Source organism: Oncorhynchus gorbuscha, linkage group LG06 (assembly GCF_021184085.1).
Source record: "Oncorhynchus gorbuscha isolate QuinsamMale2020 ecotype Even-year linkage group LG06, OgorEven_v1.0, whole genome shotgun sequence".
Taxonomy (NCBI): domain Eukaryota; kingdom Metazoa; phylum Chordata; class Actinopteri; order Salmoniformes; family Salmonidae; genus Oncorhynchus; species Oncorhynchus gorbuscha.
In genome coordinates this window covers 11,555,741-11,574,060 of record NC_060178.1, presented here as the reverse complement: position 1 = coordinate 11,574,060, position 18,320 = coordinate 11,555,741, and the positions used below count along the sequence as shown (strand labels likewise).

Genomic DNA, 18,320 nt, shown 5'->3' with positions numbered 1-18,320 from the left:
TTACAGCCCTATGTTTTGGCTCTGCACTTAGCTCAATATGTTACTATGTATGTGTGTCTTTATCTCAGAGCAACAGACTATGCGTCTTCTCTGTCATTCCTTCTGCATCTCTACGTCCTAAAAATATGCAAACTATGTCTATTGACTTAAATGTCTATTGGTCATCAGTTAGTCATTTGACTGACCCCCTCCTTTGTTATATCCCTCTGACCTTGGTATGTCCAGCTATCCTGGCAGCTATGTCACCTTTCCTTCATGTAGTCTGTTTTTAGTGTTCAGCTATTTTATACATGTTATGCATTTATCTATGTGTTATATTTGCAACCACAAGACACACTGCCAAGTCAAAACATCTGGCTGTGCTTTCATGTCAAAACCCTTATTCTATTCTAGTCATTCTGTTCTTTTACACCTGCATTGTTTGCTGTTTGGGGTTTTAGGCTGGGTTTCTGTACAGCACTTTGAGATATCAGCTGATGTACGAAGGGCTATATAAATAAATTTGATTTGATTTGATTTTGATTCTATTCTAGTCATTCTATTCTATTCTAGTCATTCTGTTATATTGTATTATATGATAATATATTATATCCATAGTCTCCACTCAGTATAGTGTTAATGATGAGTGCTTGTTGTGTACATTGATTGAATGGTTAGGACTATCTCTCTGTATTCACAGTTTAAATCCCAAGAGACCAGGATACCTAAAGGAAGCCTTCAACACTGCATCCCTTCATCCAGACATAGTAAATAACGTCTGTGTGCCCGACCGCCTCTCTATTATGACAGTTGTAGACACAGCCAACCTATCTGATGTGGTTGTTGTTGCTATTAGTGTTCAGGTCAAGGTACAACGTGATTCACTCATTGAACTCATCAGGCTGATTGAACTCCATCTCGGAACAGAACTCACCAGGCTGATTGAACTCCATCTAGGAACAGAACTCACCAGGCTGATAGAACTCCATCTAGGAACAGAACTCACCAGGCTGATTGAACTCCATCTAGGAACAGAACTCACCAGGCTGATAGAACTCCATCTAGGAACAGAACTCACCAGGCTGATTGAACTCCATCTAGGAACAGAACTCACCAGGCTGATTGAACTCCATCTAGGAACAGAACTCACCAGACTGATAGAACTCCATCTAGGAACAGAACTCACCAGACTGATTGAACTCCATCTAGGAACAGAACTCACCAGGCTGATTGAACTCCATCTAGGAACAGAACTCACCAGGCTGATTGAACTCCATCTAGGAACAGAACTCACCAGGCTGATTGAACTCCATCTAGGAACAGAACTCACCAGGCTGATAGAACTCCATCTAGGAATAGAACTCACCAGGCTGATAGAACTCCATCTAGGAACAGAACTCACCAGGCTGATTGAACTCCATCTAGGAACAGAACTCACCAGGCTGATAGAACTCCATCTAGGAACAGAACTCACCAGGCTGATAGAACTCCATCTAGGAACAGAACTCACCAGGCTGATTGAACTCCATCTAGGAACAGAACTCACCAGGTCACCCAGAGGAATACATTGAACGTTGTCAAAGCCTGTCATCTTTTATATCCTACATTGTACAGTATATACCTCTGAGTTCACTGTTCTTAAACAACTCTTCCAGGTCTATAGAAATGGTCGTTATGGGAAGGAGGGAGTGGATTCTGTGAGATCCAGTCGTCATTCTTTCTGTGCTGTAAGGACCAATTTGGAGATATTGACAAACTTACCATGTGACCTGGGGTGAAATCTATTGTAGAATAAATGGAACCTGCCTCCAGAGTGGCACAGTGGTCTAAGGCACTGCTTCACAGCGCTAGCTTTGCCACCAGAGATTCTGGGTTTGAGACCAGGCTCTGTCGAACCTGGAGACCCATGGGGCGGCGCACAATTTGCCCAGCGTTGTCTGGGTTATGGGATGGTTTGGCCGGCAGGGATGTCCTTATCCCATCGCGCATTAGTGACTCCTGTGGCAGGCCGGGCGCAGTGCATGCTAACACGGTCGCAAAGTGTACTGTATTTCCTCTGACACATTGGTGCAGCTGGCTTCCGGGTTAAGTGGGCATTGTGTCAAGAAGCAGTGCGGCTTGGTTGGGTTGTGTTTCGTGGGTGGCAAGGCTCTCGACCTTCGCCTTTCCTGAGTCCGTACGAGAGTTGCAGTGATGAGACAAGACTGTAACTACCAATTAGATACTATGAAATTGGGGAGAAATTTAAACGAAACTACGAAATTTAAATTTAAAAAATAATAAATGGATCCTGGATCCGTTTCATTCTAGTAACATGTCTTATGTGCGTTATAAAAGTAATAATATTTAAAATAATGTTGAATACTTAATAAGCTGTGCTTGTAGTCAGAGTTCTCCACAGCACAGCTGGGGTAATACAAAAACATCAAGGTACTGCTTTACTCATCACCTGCAGGGGACAACAACAATCAAGCCTGATTCACACAATAGGGCCCAACTGTACTGGCTCGAATATTTTATTTTCAAATTTTCATAGACACATGGGTCTAGAGGTCTCTAATGGTTGAGTCTTGGTCTGGGTCTCACTGGTTCTGTTCCAGTCTGTCCTTTCATCATCTCTGGTATATTCAGTGGTATATATTCAAACATCAACATCATCCACTCCTTAAAGGTTTCTTCTGCACTGTTCAAGTAAATGTAAAAAAAATAGATTGTTTAAAGTATTCCTTGTGCATAGAGTTGTAAGGCTTTTTAATACTGATAACAACAACAACCAGACCTCTCTGTCTCCAAAGACACCTAGCCATGGTTAGGATTATTAGAGAAGCTTTTCCTGCTGAAAGACAGTTTCATTTCATCTGGTTTCAGAAATAATGTATTGGATGTGTTCATAACCCTGTCCACCTATAAGATGTGGATCTGTATGACTAAGAAGAGATACAAAGAACTCTGATTGTAAAACGTTTTCTCTTTTTATTCCTAGATATGTCTAGAGTTACTGCTCTAACCATGACCCTAAACTGTAAAATATTTACTGTAGAAATTACAGTAAATTAACGTCAAAAAAGTTCCCAGTACAAGTACTGTAAAACATTAATTTACTGTAAATTTGAATTACAACATGTTGCTGTAGTTGTACTACAATAACTTACTGTTTATAAATAACAGCAATTTGCTGTATTTTTTGAGTACCTGTACACCTTTCTGATTACAATATATTATTGTGTGTCACAACTTCTGCCGAAGTCGTTGCCTCTCCTTGTTCGGGCGGTGCTCGGCGTTCGACGTCACCGGTCTTCTAGCCATCATTGATCCATTTTTCCATTTTCCATTGGTTTTGTCTTGTCTTCCCACACACCTGTTTTCAATCCCATTCATTACCTGTTGTGTATTTAACCCTCTGTTTCCCCTCATGTCTTTGTCAGAGATTGTTTAATTGTCAGTGTTGTTATTTTGTTGTGTTGGTGCGCGACGGGTCCTCGTACTCGTAAATTCCTTGTAAACGATGCCACTCTCTGCCTTTGTCATCCTTACTCGCACGGACAGTCCCATACCTCTTTCACTTCATGGGGAGTTGAGTTGTAGCAGGGTGTTGCTTTCCCTCTTCTTAGAGGCGTGCGTAACAGTATGATGTTGGCGAGCAAAGCTCCGGGGAGAGAGAGAGTGTCAAGGGTATCTGTACCAGACTGGGAGAGACAGACCAGAGCAGGAGAGGACACCTGTACCAGACTGGGAGAGACAGACCAGAGCAGGAGAGGACACCTGTACCAGACTGGGAGAGACAGACCAGAGCAGGAGAGGACACCTGTACCAGACTGGGAGAGACAGACCAGAGCAGGAGAGGACACCTGTACCAGACTGGGAGAGACAGACCAGAGCAGGAGAGGACACCTGTACCAGACTGGGAGAGACAGACCAGAGCAGGAGAGGACACCTGTACCAGACTGGGAGAGACAGACCAGAGCAGGAGAGGACACCTGTACCAGACTGGGAGAGACAGACCAGAGCAGGAGAGGACACCTGTACCAGACTGGGAGAGACAGACCAGAGCAGGAGAGGACACCTGTACCAGACTGGGATAGACAGACCAGAGCAGGAGAGGACACCTGTACCAGACTGGGAGAGACAGACCAGAGCAGGAGAGGACACCTGTACCAGACTGGGAGAGACAGACCAGAGCAGGAGAGGACACCTGTACCAGACTGGGAGAGACAGACCAGAGCAGGAGAGGACACCTGTACCAGACTGGGAGAGACAGACCAGAGCAGGAGAGGACACCTGTACCAGACTGGGAGAGACAGACCGGAGCAGGAGAGGACACCTGTACCAGACTGGGAGAGACAGACCAGAGCAGGAGAGGACACCTGTACCAGACTGGGAGAGACAGACCAGAGCAGGAGAGGACACCTGTACCAGACTGGGAGAGACAGACCAGAGCAGGAGAGGACACCTGTACCAGACTGGGAGAGACAGACCAGAGCAGGAGAGGACACCTGTACCAGACTGGGAGAGACAGACCAGGACAGGCGCGGAGCAGTGCAGCAGGTAACAGCGTATGTGAGAGTGTCCAGAGATGAGTCTTTCCTTGGAGCAGGAACACAGACCAGAACTAGGACGGCATCATACTTTCTGCACTACAGAAACTACAGGACCAGTCAAAAGTTGAGACACCTGACAGACAATCGGGTGAGAACAAATGATAGTCCCACTAAGCTCAAACCAGATGGAATGGCGTTTCACTGCAGAATGCTGTGGTAGCCATGCAGGTTAAGTGTGCCTTGAATTCTAAATACATCACTGACACTGTCACCAGCAAAGCACCCCCACACCATCTCCTATCAAGTGAAATGCGAATGACTATCAATTGCTGCAAAGAAACAACTACTAAAGGACACCAATAAGAAGAAGAGACTTGCTTGGGCCAAGAAACACAAGCAATGGACATTAGACCGATGGAAATCTGTCCTTTGGTCTGATGAGTCCAAATTTAAGATTCGTTGTTCCGAAAGCTGTGTCTTTGTGAGACGCAGAGTAGGTGAACAGATGACCTCTGCATGTGTATTTCCCACCGTGAAGCATGGAGGAGGAGGTGTGATGGTGCTTTGATGGTGACACTGTCAGTAATTTATTTAGAATTCAAGGCACGCTTAACCAGCATAGCTACCAAAGCATTCTGCAGCGATTCACCATCCCATCTGGATTGCACTTAGTGGGACTATCATTTGTTTTTCAACAGGACAATGACCCAACACACCTCCAGGCTGTGAAAGGGCTATTTGACCAAGAAAGAGAGTGATGGAGTGGTGCATCAAATGACCTGGCCTGCACTTGATTTATTTAACACGTTATTGGTTACTACATGATTCCATGTGTTATTTTTGAGTTTTGATGTCTTCCCTACTATTCTACAATGTAGAAAAGAGTAAAAATAAAGAAAAACCCTTGATTGAGTAGGTGTGCCTAAACTTTTGAATGATACTGTATGTTAAGGGGATATTTCACCCCCCAATAGCAAAGGTTCATATCTCTAAATGCAATCTTATTAGATGGAGCCAGTTCCCCCTATTCGTTTGGGATTCAGGCCTGCAGTCATCTTGATTTCAGACTACTTTGGAGAAGTGTTCCACAGGCAGTAAATCTATTGTAGAATAAATGGAACCTGGATCCATATCATTCTATTAACATGGTGTATGTGTGTTCTATCAGTAATGTGGTAAACTGTATATTAAAATGACAACTCCATAGATGGTACCAGGTCAGGGGAGTTCATCTCTGCTCCCAGCATCCCTGGGACAGTACTGATCAACATAGCTGACCTGATGCAGAGGTGGACCAGTGATGTTTTCCTCTCAGTGGTGAGACTTTCCCTTCTATTTGATACACCGTTACCTCATAAGATCAAGAACAAGATGTTACATGTGGAAATGTGACAGGTTAAAGGAAATATTCATAGCCTGTTATACATTAAAAAGTATTAGTAAGTTCATAGTATGTGAGGATCTTAAAACAACATCTATGTTTAAAAAGATGCATTCAGTATTAGATGATAGAGATTGATAACATTCATATAATTGTGTTAAAGTTAAAATCCGTCAAGCGTACAAAGGGTACGAATTGTGAGAGTAATGTGTAAACGTTATATTGATTACTTTATTTTGGGGTGCCTAAAAGTGTTAATCTGTGATCTACGAAATACTCTTAATCTATGAGCCTGAGATCGATTGCTCTGGTCTCCACCCATATTCCTGGGGAATTCGCGGTCTTTTCTCATTGCACTAAAAGTTGATTTGAGAAAACAACACCGTATCACTCTCGTGATTATTTCTCCCTTGTTTTCAGGGGCGTAACAGAAACAGACCTGCGTTCAAATACTATTTAAAACCATGTTGAATACTTAATAAGCAGTGATTATTTGAGTTTGTTGTAATGGAACCAATAGAAAAGTCCTAAAAGTATAAACAAACCCCGCCCACCTGGAGGACTAAAGGAAATGCACAAAGTATTTGTAGGATTTCAAATTGTATTTTAATCCAGGGTAGTATTCATTAGGGCACACCATAGCAAAACATTTAGCAACAGAAAAAGAAAACACAGTTAGTCCCTGCCTGTTTCAGTTCATTTTCTTCAGTTTGGTGCCGAGTGAATATGAAAACAACAATGTAAATTCACATTTGATTTTTACTCCTCACTTTCCCTTTCAGGCCCATATGGTTTTATTGCCCCCAGTTGGAGACTGGAGCACACTGCAGTCCCTGGCTTTCTTCGTGCAGCCGGACAATGAGGCCCTCATCAATGCAGGTACTGTATGCAGAACCATAGTAAAGCCCAGTATGGAATATCAATACAGATACTGAATGTAGAACCATAGTAAAGCCCAGTATGGACTATCAATACAGATACTGTATGTAGAACCATAGTAAAGTCCAGTATGGACTATCAATACAAAGTGACCATTTAGAATCAAATCAAATCAAATCAAATTGATTTATATAGCCCTTCGTACATCAGCTGATATCTCAAAGTGCTGTACAGAAACCCAGCCTAAAACCCCAAACAGCAAGCAATGTACGTGTAGAAGCACGGTGGCTAGGAAAAACTCCCTAGAAAGGCCAAAACCTAGGAAGAAACCTAGAGAGGAACCAGGCTATGTGGGGTGGCCAGTCCTCTTCTGGTTGTGCCGGGTGGAGATTATAACAGAACATGGCCAAGATGTTCAAATGTTCATAAATGACCAGCATGGTCCAATAATAATAAGGCAGAACAGTTGAAACTGGAGCAGCAGCACGGCCAGGTGGACTGGGGACAGCAAGCAGTCATCATGTCAGGTAGTCCTGAGGCATGGTCCTAGGGCTCAGGTTCTCCGAGAGAGAGAAAGAAAGAGAGAAAGAGAGAATTAGAGAGAGCACACTTAAATTCACACAGGACACCGAATAGGACAGGAGAAGTACTCCAGATATAACAAACTGACCCTAGCCCCCCGACACATAAACTACTGCACCATAAATACTGGAGGCTGAGACAGGAGGGGTCAGGAGACACTGTGGCCCCATCCGAGGACACCCCCGGACAGGGCCAAACAGGAAGGATATAACCCCACCCACTTTGCCAAAGCACAGCCCCGACACCACTGGAGGGATATCTTCAAACACCAACTTACCATCCTGAGACAAGGCTGAGTATAGCCCACAAAGATCTCCGCCACGAATGAGGCCCAGTTCAATGAGAGGAGGTCTTAACAGAACTGGGAGATGACACACATGAAGTGGGTGGGTGGGTGGAGATCTAAGATTTTATTGTGCCAAACATTAATGCACAATATTGTAATACATCTACACCCTATTCCCTACGTAGAACACTATTTTAGACCTGGTCAGAAGCACAATAGTGCACTATGTAGGGAATAGGGAACCATTTAGAACAGAGACAGTTATTCCCCTGAACATCTTTCTCGTCCTCATCTGGTTTCTTTAACAGCCATTCACTCCTCCCCTCTTCCTCCCATCCTCTCTTTTCATTCTATTCTATCAGCCACACCACTAGCTCATCTCCACATAATCAATTTAGAAGTTATAGACACACCTTGGAATAAATAACAAAGAACAACTATTACTAGATGAAGTTTAGTGTTGTATTTTTTATTTCCCATCACCATAAATCATATTTAATCACTGAACAGTAGCAGACCTAACTTCATCTGTTCCTGGATCTGGATAGTGGATTAAAAAGACCACCAATCTCCAATGACATTAAAGTACTATTCTGAACATTACTGATAAACTGAGTGGCAAGTCAAGATATCTGCTGGCTTTATTGTTTGTTCAACAGCTCCACCTGCTGGACAGGTTTAATGTTGCTGGACTGAGCAGCATGGGAGGATGAAAGATGACAAATTTAGGGCTGGTTTCCAGGACATCTACATTGAACATACTTTTTAGTCCAGGACTACGATTAATCTGTGTCCGGGAAAACAGTCCATATAGTTTAGTTAGTCAGTTAGTGATTCTACCTGTTCAATGCCACTGAGGAGAATTACATAGAGACAGAGACCCAATTGAGAAAACATATCAATGGTTCTGAATGCCAACCAATATACATCAACACCATACATCACAATTCATGGAAATGTACAACATGAAAACATTACATTTTATTAAATATGAAAACAAATTATTTTAATGCATGAAATCTCTGAAGATCAAAACAGTCAAAAAAATATTTTGTAAAGAAAAACAGAGCAGAATGAATCATCACCAGCATGACTAGTATCTATGTGGACCCTACTACAGTTTATGTGGACCCTACTACAGTTTAACCAGCTCAGCTATATACTACAACAGCATGACTAGTATCTATGTGGACCCTACTACAGTTTAACCAGCTCAGCTATATACTACAACAGCATGACTAGTATCTATGTGGACCCTACTACAGTTTAACCAGCTCAGCAATAGACTACACCAGCATGACTAGTATCTATGTGGACCCTACTACAGTTTAACCAGCTCAGCTATATACTACAACAGCATGACTAGTATCTATGTGGACCCTACTACAGTTTAACCAGCTCAGCTATATACTACAACAGCATGACTAGTATCTATGTGGACCCTACTACAGTTTAACCAGCTCAGCAATAGACTACACCAGCATGACTAGTATCTATGTGGACCCTACTACAGTTTAACCAGCTCAGCTATAGACTACACCAGCATGACTAGTATCTATGTGGACCCTACTACAGTTTAACCAGCTCAGCTATAGACTACACCAGCATGACTAGTATCTATGTGGACCCTACTACAGTTTAACCAGCTCAGCAGTACCAGAGAGCCAAAACCCAGGATAGAGGGGCTGAGTGAATGTGGTCTGGACTCTGTAGAGGAGGGTCATTGTGTCAGAGACACTGTAGAAGGACAGAGTACCTGCCTTGTGATCCAGGTACACTCCTACTCTGGAGGACTGAGGGCCTGATGCTTTAGTCTCAACATTATTGTGTCTGAAATAATAACCATCACTAGAGCACTGTAAACTCCAGGACTTGTCATTGTATCCAAATGCATTACCTCTCTCTGTTCTGCTGATGTCTTTATATGAGACTGTTGTAATAACATACACCCCACTCCACTCCACCTCCCAGTAACAGCGTCCAGACAGACCCTCTCTACATAGAACCTGGTAGTTGTTTGTGAATCTGTCTGGATGACCAGGATATGGTTGGTCTTGGCGTGTTTGGGACACCTTTCTGTTCCCTTCAGACAGAGAGAGACGTGTGCCTGCTGTGTTTGGGTCCAGTGTGAGCTGACAGGAATCTGCGAGAAGAGCAGAGCAGATACCAAGACCAATGACGGGAGTTAGAACAATCATTTTAGTCAGATACTGTATCTACCCTGTCTTTGATTAGAGCACAGAAGAGATCAAATCAGAGAAATATGAGAAGTCAGATTGATACCCAGTCTTTGATTAGATCTATTATTGCTATATATTTTTATAGAGATTGTTAGGAGTGTCAGTGAAAAGAGACTGTTAGTTACTTCACAATAAAGATACTCACATTGTAACAACTGTTCTCTGGTCTTGGGCTCTGGAGGCAGTACAACATCCACTATATTCACTACAGACACACAAACACATTGACAGAGAGAGGGAATGTTATCATCATACCATATTCCACATGTATATGACTAGTAGGGAACTTTCAATGGTCTAAAGTTGATGTTCTTATTATTTTTAACACACCTGTTTTGGAGATCTTGGTCCATTCTCCTTTAAGGAAGTCTTCTAGTTTCTCTCTCAGTTCAGACACAGTCTGACTCACATCTCCAAAGTACTGAAGAGGACCGACAACGATGCTGGGTAAGTCTGAAGATACACTGATACTGGAGAGAGACTGAAAACTCTGAGAGAGAGAGAGAGAGAGAGAGAGAGAGAGAGAGAGAGAGAGAGAGAGAGAGAGAGAGAGAGAGAGAGAGAGAGAGAGAGAGAGAGAGAGAGAGAGAGAGAGAGAGAGAGAGAGAGAGAGAGAGAGAGAGAGAGAGAGAGAGAGAGAGAGAGAGAGAGAGAGAGAGAGAGAGAGAGAGAGAGAGAGAGAGAGAGAGAGAGAGAGAGAGAGAGAGAGAGAACAGAAGCAAATGATTGAGATGAATAGTTTCAGCATTCAGATCATTTCATATCACATGAATCAAGGCAGTTTAGTTACCTGGAGGAAAGTGATGTGATCCTCTGTTTGTGAGAGCTGCTCCAGCTCAGTGCTTCTCTTCCTCAGCTCAGCTATCTCCTTCTTCAGTTGCTCCAGGAGTCCTTCAGCTTGACTCACTTGAGACTTCACTTGGGCTCTGATCAGCTCCTTCACCTCAGAGCTCCTCAGCTCAGCAAATATCTTATCACTGCCCTTCACTGCAGAGCGCTGTTGAGAGAGAGACTGACTTGTCTTAATTTAATGAGCCATCCTTATTACACTAACACCCCCACCCCTCCTAAAAACATAGTGTGTGCCACAACAACCTCCACACAATCACATTATACAGTACCCAACACCACAGTACAATACACCATCCAGCACCACATTCCAACCGTACATCCAATCCCTCCTCTCCAGCCGTACAGACAGCCCCTCCTCTCCAGCCGTACAGACAGCCCCTCCTCTCCAGCCGTACAGACAGCCCCTCCTCTCCAGCCCCCCTGAGCCCCCATACCTCCTGAAACATCTCCACACTGTTGATCATTTTGTAAAACTCAATCTCATCCCTAAGGCGTCAATGGTAATGGCATTAGCCTCACCACCACTTGGCCCGCCCTACTCTCTTCCCTCCTGGTACTCCCTCCAGCAGCCTGCCCTGTATCAGAGCTAGACCCATCCTCTGCCCCCTGAGTCCTAGGCCACACACTCTTCTCAATTTACATCAACAACATAGCTCAAGCAGTAGGAATCTCTTTCATCTATTTATATGCAGATGACAGTCTTATACTCAGCTGGTCCCTCTCCGGATTTTGTGTTCAAAGCTTTCTTATTGTCCAACAAGCTTTCTCTTAACACCTCCAAAACAAAGGTCATGTGGCTTGGTCATGTGTCTTGGTAAGAAGAATGCCCCTCTCCCCACAGGTGTGATTACTACCTCTGAGGGTTTAGAGCTTGAGGTAGTCACCTCATACAAGTACTTGGGAGTATGGCTAGACGGTACACTTTCCTTCTCTCAGCACATATCAAAGCTGCAGGCTAAAGTTAAATCTAGACTAGGCTTCCTCTATCGTAATCGCTCCTCTTTCACCCCAGCTGCCAAACTAACCCTGATTCAGATGACCATCCTACCCATGCTAGATTACGGAGATGCCATTTATAGATCGACAGGTCAGGCTGCTCTCGAGCGGCTAGATGTTCTTTACCAGTCGGCCATCAGATTTGCCACCAAAGCTCCTTATAGGACACATCACTGCACTCTATACTCCTCTGTAAACTGGTCATCTGTGTATACCCGTCGCAAGATCCACTGGTTGATGCTTATGTATATAAAACACTCTTTGGCTTCACACCCCCCTATCTGATATATCTCTTGCAGACCTCATCTTCCACATACAACACAAGTTCTGCAAGTCACATTCTGTTAAGGTCCACAAAGCACACACATCCCTGGGTCGCTCCTCTTTTCAGTTTGCTGCAGCTAGAGACTGGAATGAGCTGGAAGAAACACTCAAACTGAACAGTTTTATCTCAATCTGCTTTGCTTTATCTTGGCCAGGGCGCAGTTGTAAAGGAGAACATGTTCTCAACTGGCCTACCTTGTGAAATATATTTTTTATTTTTATTTTTTGACCTCTTCCAGGTTAGCCAGGTGCTATTTGTCAGTGCGCCATGTTATGATCTTTGTCATAAAGATGCACTGGGTTCCTGGGATTCCTTACAAATCTGGTCAATAGTTTGTTGCCAAAATGGCTGGGGATGATGCAATGCCAAACCCCCGAGCTAACAAGGTACAGATCTGTCGTTCTGCCCCTGAACAGGCAGTTAACCCACTGTTCCTAGGCCGTCATTGAAAATAAGAATTTGTTCTTAACTGACTTGCCTCGTTAAAGATAAATAAATAAAAAAGGTACTGTTTGGAGATCAACAATTGCCTTTCAACACACCATTCAGAGACCCACACAACCAACTGTGATGGAATGAGAGAGAGAGAGACAAATCATTACAACACTGTACATAGACATAATATAATGTTTCTTCTTCTTTGGAGTTTAACGGCGGTTGGAATCAAATATGTTGCATTACCTCTGTAATATCAAACTATAATATAAACTATAATATCAATCAACTTTACTTTGTGATACAAAATGGGAAAAGGAACATTTAATGGAATAAAAAAGAACAATACTAAAAAACACTCTTCCAACTAACCCTAAAACCCACTCCCCCATCCTACTACTTTGACCCTGTCTGCTCCTGCACCATGACAACTAACCCTACAGTCATTAAAAACCCACTACCCCATCCCACTACTTTGACCCTGTCTGCTCCTGCACCATGACAACTAACCCTACAGTCATTAAAAACCCACTACCCCATCCCACTACTTTGACCCTATCTGCTCCTGCACCATGACAACTAACCCTACAGTCATTAAAAACCCACTACCCCATCCCACTACTTTGACCCTATCTGCTCCTGCACCATGACAACTAACCCTACAGTCATTAAAAACCCACTACCCCATCCCACTACTTTGACCCTATCTGCTCCTGCACTATGACAACTAACCCTACAGTCATTAAAAACCCACTACCCCATCCCACTACTTTGACCCTATCTGCTCCTGCACCATGACAACTAACCCTACAGTCATTAAAAACCCACTACCCCATCCCACTACTTTGACCCTATCTGCTCCTGCACTATGACAACTAACCCTACAGTCATTAAAAACCCACTACCCCATCCCACTACTTTGACCCTATCTGCTCCTGCACTATGACAACTAACCCTACAGTCATTAAAAACCATTAAAAACTACCCCATCCCACTACTTTGACCCTATCTGCTCCTGCACCATGACAACTAACCCTACAGTCATTAAAAAACCCACTACCCCATCCCACTACTTTGACCCTATCTGCTCCTGCACTATGACAACTAACCCTACAGTCATTAAAAACCCACTACCCCATCCCACTACTTTGACCCTATCTGCTCCTGCACCATGACAACTAACCCTACAGTCATTAAAAACCCACTACCCCATCCCACTACTTTGACCCTATCTGCTCCTGCACTATGACAACTAACCCTACAGTCATTAAAAACCCACTACCCCATCCCACTATGACCCTATCTGCTCCACTGCACTATGACAACTAACCCTACAGTCATTAAAAACCCACTACCCCATCCCACTACTTTGACCCTATCTGCTCCTGCACCATGACAACTAACCCTACAGTAATTAAAAACCAACTACCCCATCCCACTACTTTGACCCTGTCTGCTCCTGCACCATGCCAACGACCTGGGAGGACAGGACACAACCGCTCAACACACCCTGGAACTCTTCTGAAGTCAAATCTCGTATGATCAAATACTTCTCTGCAGCTGCCACCACAACATCTACATTCTTTGATTTAGGTTCCATTTCTGCGGTACAGTTGATAACCATTGCTATGAATGCTAAGAAGCCAACCTTACTGAAGCATATATCACTCGTTGGCCTATCCCTGTGCTGGCACAGATCTACTACTCGCAGGGATCCTCTCAGGATCCCTCACCCTTGACCCATCCTCCTCTACTTTCTTCACTGCCTCAGCATACGACACATTCTGCACAACTCTGACTCCATCCACCTCAACCTGCCTCTCTTTCACCAGACACTTCCAAACCCCAGGAACATGGCCACCCCTACAGTTGACCCACTACTTTATCCACTCAAACTACACAATCCTCTATCCCATGACCCCCTGCACACTTCCCACATCTTGGAATCTCCCTCCTTCAAACTGCTACAACATGACCATAAACGTTGCACCTGAAACAGCTCAGAGGATTCAACACAAAGACTCTAACAGGATAACTGATATATCCTAACATGTCAGGTAAAGACTCAAAACTCAAAAGGACTGACAGTGACTCCACTGTTTCACCACGCTCACCACCGGGTCTGCGTCGTACCAAACGGTGGTCATCACAAACACCAGGAGTCTTCAACTTCAATTGCTCCACCTCCACACTTCACTCATTCATTTCAATAGTGTCCTGTTCCCAAGACCAAAGCAAGAAACATATCCTGACCAATGTAAACATCTGTTTCCCATGCCAATATAACCCATTTGAAAAAGAGAGAGAGAGAGAGAGAGAGAGAGAGAGAGAGAGAGAGAGAGAGAGAGAGAGAGAGAGAGAGAGAGAGAGAGAGAGAGAGAGAGAGAGAGAGAGAGAGAGAGAGAGAGAGAGAGAGAGAGAGAGAGAGAGAGAGAGAGAGAGAGAGAGAGAGAGAGAGAGCTCCATGTTAATGTATAGGGGACACAAGTCAGTCATGGTAATGTGATGAGGTCGCTTGCGACTTCAAAATCAATGTCGGCCCAATGGGGACTGTCCTCTTGGTGTAACGGTCAAGATGTTGGTCTCTCCCGCAGTAGACCTGGGTTCATATCCTGTCAGTTACATTAAGCAGTCTATTGTCTGAAAGGGGTCCAGACAGCCTGTTCCCAACAGTGGGGTCAGTGGCATCACTCTGACTGGAGGAGAGAAGTGAACTGGTGTGTCTCCTCTGGTCAACAATACTCACCTTGAAAGACTCCACAGCCTGTTGGAGCTCCTTCAGCTCCTTCTCTCTCGCATGGAATCTCTGCTGGACCTTCTGCTGACTCATCCCCAGCTGCCTCTGTGGAGAATCACTCTTCAATGAGCTATCAAGCTTTATTTGTCCAGTAGATCAATAGTATAGTAATGTGACAGGGCCCATAGAGAGGAATTGTGATAGAAAACTTACATACTTATCTGATGTATTTGATATTAATAGTAAACAATTATATAATTATCTAAGCTAAGGCTGAGTTTAATTGTGTCCACTCTATCTTCCTGAAGCTAGTCTAGGTTTTACTAGATATAGTCTGGGTGTAGAGGACATGGGTTTTAATAGAGATCGCTTGAAGCTGACAATTGATTAATGTCTTGGTGATAAAATGCATGTGAGACAAATGTCTCCGGTCTGACCGAGCCTGTATTCTATAGATAAGATTGTGTGAATGACTCGAGATAGAGAGAACCTGAAACAATAGAATCCTTTCATCTGGGAAACTTATCCTGAAGGAGTAGAACCCCCCCCCCCCCCCATGCAGATAAACATCAGTATGAACACAGTGTGGGTTATAGTGCCCAATCTGCATGGGGGGCAGCCATGGTTGATGCAGTTTTAGGTTTGGTATATAAAGACCCGGTATTCTCTGAATGATTCAAGCACTCGGTCCGACAGTCAAGACAATAATTCATCGATATTTAATAAAGATGGTAGTTTGAAGAAATGACCGAGTCTCTCTCAGTACTGACTTTCCACAACACTATCAAGTTGTATTTGCTCAGCAGATCAATAGTATAGTCATGTGACATAGGACCCATAGAGAGGAAAGTCTACAATCTTGATGGTCCCTTTACATTGTGATATTGATTTCCTGCTATTTGAATTATTATAGTTTTAACAGTCGGTGTAAATGTATCAAGGAGTTGATACTGAACTTTAGACTCATTAAAGGCCATTCAGAATGATAATAGTGTTTGACTTTAGAAAATGGTGATACATTTGGAGAGTCTGGGTTAACATGGGAATATACTCAAGGTTGTGTCCATATTTGTTCTTCCGTGGATCAATTTCATTTGAATGATTTCATATTCAATCAGCCATAGTTCCTACTGTATCTTTAATTATTTGTTTATCAGACAGTCACCAACAAGTTGTTCTGGTCTTACCTGTTTCTCAGTCCTCTCTGCTGAAGCTGACACTGTATCATGGCCTTTATGTTCATCCATCACACACTGATAACAGATACACTGCTGATCGGTACGACAGTAAACCTCCAGCAGTTTGTCATGATGAGAGCAGATCGTCTCCTGTAGTTGTGCAGCAGTGGCGTTGACCAGCTTGTGCTTCATGAAAGTAGGAGATTCATAGTGAGGTTGGAGGTGATTCTCACAGTAAGAAGCCAGACACGCCAGACAGGACATGAGGGCTTTCTGTTTTCTGGTCCCAGTGCAGACATCACACGCCACATCTCCAGGTCCAGCATAGCACAGAGCAGGAGAGGGAGCAGCCTGGAGTCCTGTCTTCTTCAGTTCCTCCACCACCTCAGCCAACATGTTATTTTTCCTTAGAGTGGGCCTTGGAGTGAAGGTCTCTCTGCACTGAGGACAGCTATAGACCCCTCTCAGAACATTGTTATCCCAGCAGTCCTCAATACAGATTCTACAGTAACTGTGTCCACAGGCAGTAGTGACCGGCTCCGTCAGTAGCTCCAGACAGACAGAACAACAGAACTGGTCCTGGTCCAGCAGAACTCCTTGTTGAGCCATTTGGATGGTTGTTCACTCTCACACAGACAGATGAGACAGAGACTCAGGTCAGTTTTGTTTCCTCAGAAGAGATCTTGTGGGAGGGGGAGGGACTTCATGGTTCTGCCAGAGGGGTGGGGTCAGCAGGGTAGCCTAGTGGTTAGAGCATTGGACTAGTAACCGGAAGGTTGCACGTTCAAACCCCTGAGCTGACGAGGTACAAATCTTCCATTCTGCTCCTGAACAGGCAGTTAACCCACTGTTCCTAGGCTGTCATTGAAAATAAGAATTTGTTCTTAATTCACTATACACAAACTCAGTGAGCATAACCTTGCTATTGAGAAAGGCCGCTGTAGGCAGCACTGGCTCTCAAGAGAAGACAGGCTATGTGCACACTGCCCACAAATTGAGGTGGAAACTGAGCTGCACTTCCTAACCTCCTGTCAAATGTATGACTGTTTTAGAGATATTTCCCTCAGATTACACAGATCCACAAAGAATTTGAAAACAAACCCAATTTTGATAAACTCCCATATCTACTGGGTGAAATACCACAGTGTGCATCACAGCAGCAAGATTTGTGACCTGTTGCCACAAGAAAAGGTGAACCAGTGAAGAACAAACACCATTGTAAATACAACCCATATTTATGCTTATTTGTTTTCCCTTTTGTACTTTAACCATTTGTACATCGTTACAACACTGTATATATACATATAATATTACATGTTTTTATTCTTTTGGAACTTCGGTGAGTGTAATGTTTACTGCTCATTTTTATTGTTTATTTCACTTTTGTATATTATCTACCTCACTTGCTTTGGCAATGTTAACATATGTTTCCGATACCAATAAAGCCCCTTGAATTGAATTGAATTGAATTGAGAGGGGGAGGGATTAGAAGGAGGAAGAGAGAGAGGGGGATAGAGAGAGAGAGAGGGGGAGAGAGATTAGGAGAGAGAGATTAGAGAGAGAGATTAGGAGAGAGAGATTAGAGAGAGAGAGAGATTAGAGAGAGAGATTAGAGAGAAAGATTAGAGAGAGAGAGAGATTAGGGAGAGAGATTAGAGAGAGATTAGAGAGAGAGATTAGGAGAGAGATTAGAGAGAGATTAGAGAGAGAGAGATAGATTAGAGAGAGAAAGAGAGATTAGAGAGAGAAAGAGAGATTAGAGAGGGAGAGAGAGAGAGAGAGAGAGAGAGAGAGAGAGACAGAGAGAGACAGAGACAGAGAGATTAGAGAGAGAGATTAGGAGAGAGGCCACATTTAATATGATCTGTCCTACAGGCCACATTTAATCTGATCCGTACTACAGGCCACATTT

The 18,320-nt window shown here is 43.6% G+C and overlaps 1 protein-coding gene and 1 pseudogene across 2 annotated transcripts; one reads left to right on the top strand and one right to left on the bottom strand.

The window, feature by feature from the left end:
• The window catches only part of LOC124037532, a 116,719-nt pseudogene that overhangs the window by 61,877 nt on the left and 36,522 nt on the right, over positions 1–18,320 (top strand).
• LOC124037533 (tripartite motif-containing protein 16-like) lies at positions 9,205–17,017 on the bottom strand. Of its 2 annotated transcripts, none has more exons than XM_046352330.1 (6): positions 16,418–17,017; positions 15,231–15,335; positions 10,676–10,882; positions 10,216–10,375; positions 10,031–10,090; positions 9,205–9,788 (listed from the first exon to the last, which is right to left on the bottom strand). In XM_046352330.1, the coding sequence occupies exons 1-6, from the start codon at positions 17,015–17,017 to the stop codon at positions 9,277–9,279; spliced, it is 1,644 nt and encodes a 547-aa protein (XP_046208286.1). In that variant the 3' UTR covers positions 9,205–9,276. The 2 variants fall into 2 exon arrangements, with proteins under 2 accessions (XP_046208286.1, XP_046208287.1); XM_046352331.1 differs by having other exon boundaries at positions 15,240–15,335.